The sequence below is a fragment of the Hemitrygon akajei genome, chromosome 1, assembly GCF_048418815.1.
Source record: "Hemitrygon akajei chromosome 1, sHemAka1.3, whole genome shotgun sequence".
Lineage (NCBI taxonomy): Eukaryota > Metazoa > Chordata > Chondrichthyes > Myliobatiformes > Dasyatidae > Hemitrygon > Hemitrygon akajei.
This window is the reverse complement of record NC_133124.1, coordinates 101279894-101291990: the sequence shown is the minus strand read 5'-3', so window position 1 is coordinate 101291990 and position 12097 is coordinate 101279894. Positions and strand designations below refer to the sequence as shown.

Sequence of the window (12097 nt, the reverse complement as noted above, 5' to 3'; positions counted from 1 at the left end):
TCAAACAATCTACACTCTCTTCAGGCCCATATTACTTTAGTACCAACTACTGAATATGCAAATCATTCAATCACAAATTCCACTTGTTTAATCGGTAACTTTGATCTCCTGTGTATAGTCTTAGTTACAATGCTGAACGCAGATAATATTTCATAAACATGAGATGATCTTTCTTCAAATTCTGCATGTACACTTCATGGGCAAGGATCCCCAGAGTAGTTTAAGGTCAACAAATTAACCCTGTATTGTATTTTTAAATGTACTTATTTATTTCTGTTTTATCAGCAATCCCAACTACCCCTTCACCTTCTCCAGAAAATCTGCTGATGAGACTCTGCCACTGTGGCTCAATTTTTTTGATAATATGGATGGCAGCAACTATAAAGAATTTGCAAATTCCCTGGAAAATAAAAAAGGTCTGAAGAAAGCGGAGTGCTCATTCTGGTCTGACTATGTTCCGATGCTCCAGCCATCCACAGGTGAATACAAGTGAGATTTGAAATTGTAGGTATTCAACCAAAGCAGAGGCACTAGAGAGACTGCAAATCCTGGAAATCTGATGTAATACACACAAAGCATTGGAGGAACTCAACAGGTCAGGCAGCATCAATGAAGAGAAGTGAACAGTTGAGATTTGGGCCATGATTTTTTTTTAAAATCAGGACTGGAAAGAAAGGTCAGAAGCCAAAATGAAAGGATGGGGGTGGGGGAGAATGAATTGGTGGATGGTAGGAAGTTGAGGGCATGGCAGGAGTGAATGATGTGAGAAATTAGGAGATAACAGATGAAAGATGAAAAGGGCTGAAGTCAAAGGAATCTCATAGGAGATGTCAATAGACCATGCCCCATTTCTTTTTAGACCAAATGAAGAGTCTTGGCCCAAAATATTGAATAACAAGCTGAGTTCCTCCAGCATTTTGTGTGTGTTGTTAAATCAAAGTCCAATCTTTGTGCCCCATGATTATTACTGTCTCCTTCCAATCTTATTATTATCCTTCCCTGCTTCCAGCACAGTGCCAATGTGATTCAGAATGATAGTACGTAAAGAACTATTCTATTGTTGTTGGTGGTGTGGTCTTCACAGTTCTTTCATTTTATCTGATAGGTTGCTTTTCTCAGTTATCCTGAATGAGGTCAGGAACTCACAGAAGTGAAGTTGTATTCATCCATTTTTCTGCCTTGCAGTTTTTCCATTCAAAACATTATTGGTCACCTCTCCTTGCTTCCACACTGCAAGGAATTCACATGAAGTTGCATTTGCTTTAAAATGAAACCAAATAAAACCGATCATGTAGTTAAGAAAGTCCATTCTACCCAATAGTAAAATTGATAATTATTTGAATGCATTGATAGCTACAAATGCCAAAATGTTGTTTATCCCTTCTGAGTAGGGAATGAAAATGTCCATCCTGTGTTTACATTCCTCTTGTATGTGTAAACTCATAATGTACACAGACAGAAGCAGTCTCAATCAGGAAGCCAAATATGTTTATAAAGCCTACTATCCTTTGAGTGTTAGAACGCATTCATTTTGACGAGTTCTAAAACTCTCAAAATGGTTTGTTATTTAAGGAATCAATAATGGCTGGAAAGGAAGAGAGAGCTGAAAATATCCTGCTTAAAATGTAGAAAGTTAGGGTACTCATTTAATCTATGCAGTTATTTAGTAGATGAAATGAATCAGAGTAGAACACAATTCCTGCGCTTAACTCACTTCTTCAGAAAGACTGCATCTATTCAGTTCCCCACACATCCTGTTGAAAAAAAAATGTACCACATGTTTTTATTGAGGATTCTTACGGATGTCAGATTACAAAAGATCTAGAATATTTAAGGAGCAAACAGCTGCCTTTTGTTCACTCTGGGCTGTTTGGATGTATATTTAGAAACCAAAGGAATAATCATCCTCAGAACTTCAGAGGCTTCACTGTTCTGTCAAAAGACAGATGGATCAGGTTGCTCCTTCTCCTTCCCACCTTTCCTCATACCAGATTTTACTTTCCTTTCTCATCTTTGATTCATGCTGCGAGATATTTCAATGTGCCAAACTTTCACATACAAGTGCAGAATGCGAATATCAATAGGCTATTCAAACAAGCTAGGCATCACCCTAACCCATTCATATCTTATCCAATTCTCTCAAAAGACAACTCTTTTCTTGCCTGATTCATACGTCTACGAAGATGGGAACAGAAATTTCAAAAGGAGACTTTGTTAGCCTAATCCATGTAGAGTTGATGCTCATAGAACATAATCTTCGCTAACCCAGGCAATATCCTGTTGACCAGCACAGCGCACAATGCTCCAAGCACAGCCTAGCCATCAGTTTATATAACTGTACAACAACTTCCTGACACATGTACTCATTTGCCTTCATTGGTTGGGGAATTACGCCTTCTTTGCCATCCTCTCAATCTGTGTTCCACTTTCAGAGGACAGTGGACTTGGACCCTAAAATTCCTCAATGATGTTAAGGGTCCTGTCACGTACTATCTACTTTTCCCTTGCAATTTGATGTAAAAAGTGCAACTCCTCACATTTGCTCAACCATTGCTCCAATTTATCTAAATCCTGCTCTATGAAAAGCCAACTTTGAATTCATATCAGGGAGCAAGTGGTTAACTTTGAAGCAAACCCCTCTTGAAGATAATGGAAGAATTTACCACTGTCTTGTTCAACTTAATGTAAAACATCTATGAAAAAATATTGTGCAATCAGCCCAAGAAATTTTAGATATGAACTCCAGTAAGAGCAGCAAGCTGAACAAGCAATGGGTGCCCACGAACTACTAGTTCACAAATATTTCCACCACATCCTGTATTCTGGTTCTGCTATAGAAGTTTACTCCATTATTGGAGAAACAAGAGACTGCAGGATCTGGAACCAGGAGGAACAGAAACTGGGGTCGTTTATCTGGAAGTCCAATCATCTACCACATCTTACATTCCTATAGAACATAAAATACAGTACAGAAACAGGCCCTTTGGGCTACAATCCATGTGCCAACATTGATGCCAATGCAAACTAACCCCATCTGCCTACATACAAGGTAAGGTCATAAGACCAGATGATATAAAAGCAGAATTAGGCCAATTGGCCCATCATGTCTGCTCTGCCATTTCATCATGGCTGATCCAATTTTCCTCTCAGCCCCAATTTCCTGCCTTTCCCCTGTACCCACTCGTGCTCTGACCAGTTAAGAGTCTATCAACTGGTATTACCATATGATCTATATTTCTCCCTCCTCTGTCTGTTCATGTGTCTGTCTAAATGCCTCCTAAATGTTGTTTCCACCATCTACCCTGGCACCTACCAATCACTACTTAAACATGTTCACAAATCTCCTTCAAATCTGCCCTCCATCACCTGAAACCCATGGCCTCGATATGCCATTTCCTTTTTTTTTGTAATTTTTTTATTGAAGTTCATCATCAAACAAACATTTCCATAAGATGTATTTCAAACATTGTACATATATATCATATAATCATATATCACAAATCTCCACGTAGTATTTATCTGAGGTATAAACTTATAGAAAAGAGTGGAAAGAAAAAAAAAGTCAAAGGAAAGAACTATGTACAAGTAGGGAGTGATTTTTTTTAAAAACAACAGATTCATTGACGTGTGAGAATAAAATGCCATTTCCATCCTGGAGAAAAAGCTCTGACTGTTTACCCTCACTATGCCTCTCATAAAGTTTAATACACTCTGATCAAATTGCCCCTTGTCTTTAGATGCTCGAGATAAAGCAATTTAGGTTTATCCAATCTCCCCTTGTAGCGAATCCCCTAATCCAGGCAACCTCCTGGTGAACTACTTCTGTACCCTCTCCAAAGTGTCAACGTTCTTCCTATAATATATTGATCTGAAACGCACACAATATGCCAGGTGTAAAAGTTATGTTTCCCAACTTTTATATGCAGCATCCTGACTGATAAAGACAAGGATGTCATATGCTTTTTTTTTTGGCACCTTATCCACTTACGTTGTCATTTTCTGGAAGCTATGGTGTTGGACCAGAAGACCATCTGTACTTCAGTGCTTCTAAGGGCCCTGCTATTTACTGCATACTTTCCTCACAAAGAGTGCAGCAACTTATATTTGTCCACATTGAACTCCATCTGCCAATTCTCAAATGGTATTGCCAACTGGACTCTATTCTGCTGAATCCTTCCTCACTAATCAAACTCCTTGAATTTTTGTGTTCTCTGCAAATATACTAATCAGCCAGCCTAAGCTTTAGTCCAATTCATTTAAAAACAACAATTCTACTAGCAATGACCCCTGCAGAACATCACTGGTCACAGATATTAGTCTAAATAACAGTCCTCCACTATGCCCATGCTGAATCCAGTCTAACATGTCTCCATGAGTCCCATGTGTTTAATCTTCTGGATCAGCCTATGATGAGAGATTTATCAATACTTTACTGAAGTTCATGTATACAAATCCACTGTCCTGCTCTCATCACTCCTCTTCATCATCTCTACAAAAATCTCAAAGTTTGTAAAACAGGAGCTCCCCTACACAAAGCTATGTTAATTATTCTAAATGTCTTTGTTTTTCCTGATGCAAGTAGATCCTATCTCTGACTATAGTCTCCAATAAATTCCTCAAAGTTCACTAGCCTATAATTTCCTGTTATGTTCTTACTGATTTGAAACGTAACTTGGGCCAATATTCGGGCCAATATTCAGGCCAACATTTTACAGATTTTGCATATAGATTGTCAAGTCAAAGGGCAAGAAACCTCAAATTTAACTTTGTGAAAAATTCTGATTCTGAAGGCTATTTCAGTGGGTGAACAGTCATGGAACAGTGAACACAACTCCTCAAGTTTTAAAAGAGCTATAAATCAGGATAAGTATGGACCTTGTGGGCAAGTATTAAATTGGAGTAGGAAAAATTATGGGAGCATTACTAGACACTAGAATACTACAGCACAGTACAGGCCCTTCAGCCCTCCATGTTGTGCCGACCCATATAATCCTTAAAAAACAGTACTAAACCCACACTACCCCATAACCCTCCATTTTTCTTTCATCTATGTGCCTATCCAAGAGGCTCTTAAATACCCCTAATGTTTTAGCCTCTACCACCATCCCTGGCAAGTCATTCCAGGCACCCACAACCCTCTGTGTAAAAAAAAAACTTACCCCTGATGTCTCCCCTAAACTTCCCTCCCTTAATGTTGTACATATGCCCTCTGGTGTTTGCTATTGGTGCCCTGGGAAACAGGTACTGACTATCCACCCTGTCTATGCCTCTCATAGTCCTGTAGACCTCTATCAAGTCCCCTCTCATCCTTCTACGCTCCAAAGAGAAAAGTCCCAGCTCTGCTAACCTTGCCTCATGAGACTTGTTTTCCAATACAGGCAACATCCTGGTAAATCTCCTCTGCAGCCTCTCCATAGCTTCCACATCCTTCCTATAGAGAGGTGACCAGAATTGAACACAATACTCTGTGCAGTCTCACCAGAGATTTGTAGAGTTGCAACATCACCTCTCTACCCTTGAACTCAATCCCCCTATTAATGAAGCCTAGCATCACATTGGCCTTCTTAACTACCCTATCAACCTGTGCAGTGACCTTGAGGGATGTATGGATTTGAACCCCAAGGACCCTCTGTTCATCCACACTCTTAAGTAACCGACCATTAACGCTGTACTCAGCCTTCTGGTTTGCCCTTCCAAAATGCACCACTTCACACTTATCTGGATTGAACACCATCTGCCACTTTTCTGATATGTGAATGTGAGAACAATGGAAGGATATAGACATTGTGTAGGCAGAAGAGAAATTTTAGTTAGCCATTTGATTACTAATTTAATTGGTTCAGCACAACATTGTGGGCCGAAGGGCCTGTTCCTACTCTTCTATGTTCAAGGTTCTATATCCTCAAGCCAGTTGCTGATGAAAAGTTTGCTGGAAAATTGTAGTCCACAAGGAATTGTTTATGCAGTGGTTTCCTTCAGTAGATTATAATTAGTCAGGCAGAATCTGTGACATGCAAGTTTAAAGCTGGATTGTGAAAGGGATGAACTCAAGGACTAAATGGCCTTTTCTTATTCATTATCTGGAACTCAGTATGTGACAAGGGGGGGTCAGGGTATTTGTTTTTCCTGGGATCAGTAAAAAATTAAAGACATTTTTATGTGTATATGTGCCCCTTCAGTGGGGACAGGTTCAAATTCCAGCTCACACCTTTTATAGGAAGAACTTTGTGAAGATGGTTTTTTCAAAAAAAAAGCACATATTCGACTAACATTTGATTTTCACTATGAATAATTGATGCTTGTAAAAGGAGGAAAGAAAAGTTTGGATTTAGTTAAGAGGTATCATTGTGGGGCACTGTCTGACTGTAATGAATAATTGTAATTCTGGCAGCTGTGTGCACACGTGTCATACCACTTACAATGATTTTCCCATGTTCAGTTTTAATATTAACCAGCGTTTTCTATCACTGTTGTCAGTTAGAATTTCTAATCTTACCTGATCTAAATTTCATACAAACTTAGACTGTTATCCATGTTATGCATCTGCACTGTGCCTGAGACTTTCATCCACGTTTTGTATTTCAGGCGGTGCCTCCGCGAATAAAACAAGCATAGTTCAACATGAGCCTGTATTCCAACTGCTAGTTACACAAAGACAACCAACGCAAGGAGAATCTTATCAATAACATGTAATGTTTGAAGTCTTCAATGACAAACCCATTCTTTCTGATTAACCTTGGAAGAAAATTAATATAACTTGAGAGAATAGAAAGTAATGAAATAAAATAATCAAGGAAAAATGTTATTCCTGTGTGGTTCCTTTGCCTAACCATCAGCATTATTCGAACGTACGTTATGTTACCAAGAGAAAAATCCACAACTGACTAGTATACAAGTCATAATTTCCTTAGATTATTTTGTAAAATGTGTATATTTTAAACAAGAGAAAAATCTATAGATGATGGAAATCCAAGCAACACACACAAAATGTTGAAGGGTTTCGTCCAGAAACATCAACTGTACTCTTTTCCATAGATGCTGCCTGACCTGCTGAGTTCCTCCAACACTGTGCGTAGTATTTGTTAATTTTACTGTTCAGCCGATAGCCAAAAACAAGTGAATTTAACAGTTGTAAACAGATAAGAACAGAATTGTTTGAAGTCTGTGAAAAGCAGCTTTCCGATACATGTTGTACTTACGGATAGGAAGAAATTAAGAGACTTAAAATACTCAGCAGGTGGAGTGGCATCTTGGAGGAGAGAAACAGGATACTTTGCATATCAAAGTGGCTCTTAGTTAGATTTGCGAATTATTGGCAGTGAAGCATGCTTTAAGTAACTGATAAAACCAGGAGTGAAGATGAGGGTATATGGAATACAGTAAGTCAATTTAGAAAAAATACAATTAGATTGCTCTTTGACCTAAAGGAAGTTTTTGGGTCCCCAGCTTACAGGAAGGGAGTAAGTAAGGTTTTGCATCTCTTGTAATTTCATTGTAAATGGCACAAACTGTGGGGGTGGTGTTAGTTAAAAGACATTGCTTAACTTCCGTGTAGATAGGACAACATAAATAAAATCAGAAACTACAGAAAGCACAAGAGGAAAAAACCCCTAAAAATCCATCCATCTCCATCGTGTCTGACACTGAAAATATCTGGTAATGTGGACTCTACAAAAACTTCTCAGAGTAGAGGCAAATTCCATTACCAAAAAGCCACCTGATTCTCAATGAAAGTTAAGGCAGTGAAATGTTGCCCAAGATAACAGAGTTGAGTAACTTCCCTGCTGCACCTGTGAGCAGAAATTTGTGAGGCAAGGCTAGAAACTGTTTCAGCCGCATGGAATGATCCAGGAACAAAAAAGTTGAGTCACAGTGCTTTGACCTCCACAGAAAGAGCAACTAGGCACAAATATGTGGAGGAATATATTCACATAGAATATTGGTAAATAAATGTTTATATTACGGCACCAAGGTACAGTGAAAAACTGCTCTTGCTTATACAGATCAATCTTACAATGGTGCATTGCAGTAATACAAGGTAAAACAAAAACAGAGTGCAGAATAAAGTGTTACAATTACAGAGAAAGTGTCGTGCAGGTTGACGCCAAGGTGCAAGGACACAACAAGGTAGATGATGTGGTCAAGAGTCCATCTTTTCATATTAGAGAACGGTTTGGTAGACTTATAACAAGGGGATAGAAATGGCCTGGTGATATGTACTTTCAGGCTCTTATATATTCTGCTTGATGGGAGTGGGCAGAAAAGAGAATGTCCAGAATGGGTGGGGTCTTCGATAGTGCTGGATACTTTACTGAGGCAATGAGAAGTGTACCCAGAGTCCATGGAGGAAAGGCTGGTTTCTGTGATGTACTGAGCTGCATCCACAACTCTGAAGTTTCTTGGGATCAAAGGCAGATCCATTGTCATAACAAGTTGTATTGCATCAAGATAGAATGCTTTCTATGGCACATCAATAAAAATATCACATATTTCAGTGATAACCTGAGCAACCATGCATTCTTCGTCAGACAGGTCCGGATAAGATGTGACATCTTTGAAGACTGAAAGAAGACTCTTTGCTACTGGTCATTTCTTTACCCCTGTCCAAACTCCCCAACACAAGCTGAATGACGAGACATGGATAATGTTTTTTTGTTTTTTTTTCCTTATACAGTCAAACCTACTGTGCAGCCCCCACAGCCTAATGATTAACTTTGTATTACAAAGAGGACTCAACTGGTTTTAACTGCCCATAACTTCCACCCGAGGTCATTCTGTCTCACCCTACCCCAGATACTGCAGAGGCTGGGATCTGGAGCAACTAGGAACATGCCGTTGGAATTAAAGTTCAAGTTCATTGTCATCTGACTATCCATATATACAACCAAATGAAACAGCATTCCTCTGGACCACAGTATACCCACAATACATACTGTATAATCACAGCACATAAAAGCAAAATACTACCACAAATAATTTAATGAAATATAATTCAAAATGCATGTGAAGTGCAGCACAACTAAACAGTGAACAACTCAATGTCCTAGTGACGAGAGCTCAGTGGAGGCAAAGTATCCATTAGTCTCAGTCATAGAAACATAGAAAACCTACAGCACATTACAGGCCCTTTAGCCCACAAAGTTATGCCAAACAAGTCCCTACCTTAGAAATTACTAGGCTTACCTATAGCCCTCTATTTTACTAAGCTCTAGGTACCTGTCTAAAAGCCTCTTAAAAGACCCTATCATATCCGCCTCCACCACGGTTGCCGGCAGCCCATTCCACGCACTCACCACACTCTGAGTAAAAAACTTGCCCCTAACCTCTCCTCTGTACCTATTCTCCAGCACCTTAAACCTGTGTCCTCATGTGGCAACCATTTCAGTCCTGGGAAAAAGCCTCTGACTATCCACACAACAATGCCTCTCATCATCTTATACACCTCTATCAGGTCACCTCTCATCCTCCTTTACTCCAAGGAGAAAAGGCCAAGTTCACTCAACCTATTCTCATAAGGTATGCTCCCCAATATGGGAAACTTCCTTGTAAATCTCCTCTGCACCCTTTCTATGGCTTCCACATCCTTCCTGTAGTGAGGTGACCAGAACTGAGCACAGTGTTCCAAGTGGGGTCTGACCAGGGTCCTAGAAAGCTGCAACATTACCTCTTGGCTCCTAAATTCAATTCCACGATTGATGAAGGCCAATACACCATATGCCTTCTTAACCACAGAGTCAACCTGCGCAGCTGCTTTGAGCATCCTATGGACTCGGACCCCAAGATCCCTCTGACCCTCCACACTGCCAAGAGTCTTACCATTAATATTATATTCTGCCATTATACTTGACCTACCAAAATGAACCATTTCACACTTATCTGGGTTGAACTCCATCTGCCACTTCTCAGCCCAGTTTTGCATCCTATCAATGTTCCGTCTTAACCTCTGACACCCCTCCACACTATCCACAACACCTCTAACCTTTGTGTCATCAGCAAACTTACTAACTCATCCCTCCACTTCCTCATCCATGTCATTTATAAAAATCACGAAGAGTAAGGGTCCCAGAACAGATCTCTGAGGCATTCCACTGGTGACTGATCTCCACGCCAAATATAACCCGTCTACAACCACTCTTTGCCTTCTGTGGGCAAGCCAGTTCTAGATCCACAAAGCAATGTCCCCTTGGATCCCATGCCTCCTTACTTTCTCAATAAGCCTTGCATGGCGTACCTTATCAAATGCCTTGCTGAAATCCATATACACTACATCTATTGTTCTTTATTCATCAATGTGTTTAGTCACATCCTCAAAAAATTCAGTCAGGCTCATAAGGCACAACCTACCCTTGACAAAGCCATGCTGACTACTGCTAATCATATTATACCTCTCCAAATGTTCATAAATCCTGCCTCTCAGAATCTTCTCCATCAACTTACCAACCACTGAGGTAAGAGTCACTGGTCTATAACTTCCTGGTCTATCTCTGCTCAGTTTCTTGAATAAAGGAAAAACATTCGCAACCTTCCAATCCTCCAGAACCTCTCTTATCCCTATTGATGATGCAAAGATCATCGCCAGAGGATCAGCAATCTCCTCCCTCGCCTCCCACTGTAGCCTGGGGTACAGTTTGTCCATTCCCAGTGATTTACCCAACTTGATGCTTTCCAAAAGCTCCAGCACATCCCCTTTCGTAATATCTAAATGCTCAAGCAGTCCAAGGGAAGAAGCTGTTACTCAGTCCAGCAGTCCTAGTCCTGATGCTCCTGTGCCTCCTTCCTGATGGTAGTGGGTCAGATTGTGAGATGGGTGGGAGAGATCCTCACAATGTTTTGGGCCATTCATATACGACTCTCCCAATAAATGTCACACATGGGGGGGGAGGGGGAGGGAGAATGCTATGATCCTCTTGATAGTTTTTACTATCCTCTGTAGACTCTTTCAGTCTGATGCCATGCAGCCTCCGTACCACACCACACAATGATGCAGCCAGACAGAACAATCTCGATGGTGCCCCTGTAGAAAGTTGCTAGAATGGGGTTAGAGAGCCTTGCATGCCTCAATCTCCTCAGAAAACGTAGACACTGCTGTGCCTTCTTGACTGGTAAGGAAGTGTTATGAATCCATGTTAGACTGTCCATTATGAACACACTAAGGAACTCTGTGCTCTTCACTCTCTCTATTGCAGAACCACTGGTGTGCAATGGAGAGCGTTTGACCTACGACCTCCTGAAGTTCACAATAATCTCTTTTGTCTTCTCCATGTTGAGACTCAGGTTGTTATTTAAGGTAACAATGTATAAGCTCTTAAAACTATTTGGAGATAGCACCTCTTGCACTACTATCTCTGGACAGGCATCCAGCTTTCATTAATAGGTACTCAACATAGTCAAGTATACTGCAGGATTTCAGAGTTGCATTATTCTCTGTAGAAAGAGGCGCTTCCTAGCAATTAAACCTAACTCTGCTTCCTTACAACTTGAAATTGTGTTTCTTGGCCTTCCCAACATTTATTTGGGGCAGCTTGTAACACACACACAATCAAATGCAATCATCTTTGAAAAATTGTCAGCTAAATCATCCATAATTCAATGTTAAGTGAAACAAATTATTCCTTGATGCTGTGACGTGGAAACTAACCTTAGTGATCCTTCTCAGCATCTTTTCCAAGCCTCCATGTGAGCAGACCAAACTGGGCACATAGATTCAGCTGTGGCCTAACATTTCTTAATGTAACTGAAACCTCCACTGACTTTCTTAATCACAAATACAATCTAGCACGAGTCTTCCCTTCCTCAGAGCAAATAATCCCAGACACTAAGTTCTTATAAGTCCACATCCTCAGTGTAAACCAACACACAAATCAACCTCCTTTTCATCGACTCCATCCATTGCTTCCAGCTACTTTGCAGCCAGTGTAATCAAGAACCCTTCACATCCCAGCTGCTTTCTTTTCTCCCCTTTACCTTTGGGCAAAAGATGCAAAAGCCTGAGATCATGAACCACCAGACTCAATAACAATTTCTAGTCCATTGTTAATTAGACTTTGGAATTGACCTCTTGTATGCTAAAGAATGAACTCATGACCTCCTGGGCTCC

The 12097-nt window shown here is 40.2% G+C and overlaps 1 protein-coding gene across 1 annotated transcript in view; it reads left to right on the top strand.

The window, feature by feature from the left end:
* Positions 1-6805, top strand: part of tg (thyroglobulin) — a 353957-nt gene extending 347152 nt beyond the window's left edge. Inside the window, exons 51-52 of the mRNA XM_073067481.1 lie at positions 286-479; positions 6586-6805. Coding sequence (XP_072923582.1) covers positions 286-479; positions 6586-6686 — 295 coding nt within the window. The 3' untranslated portion in view covers positions 6687-6805. The remainder of the gene's footprint in view (positions 1-285; positions 480-6585) is intronic.
* The last annotated feature ends 5292 nt before the right edge of the window (positions 6806-12097 follow it).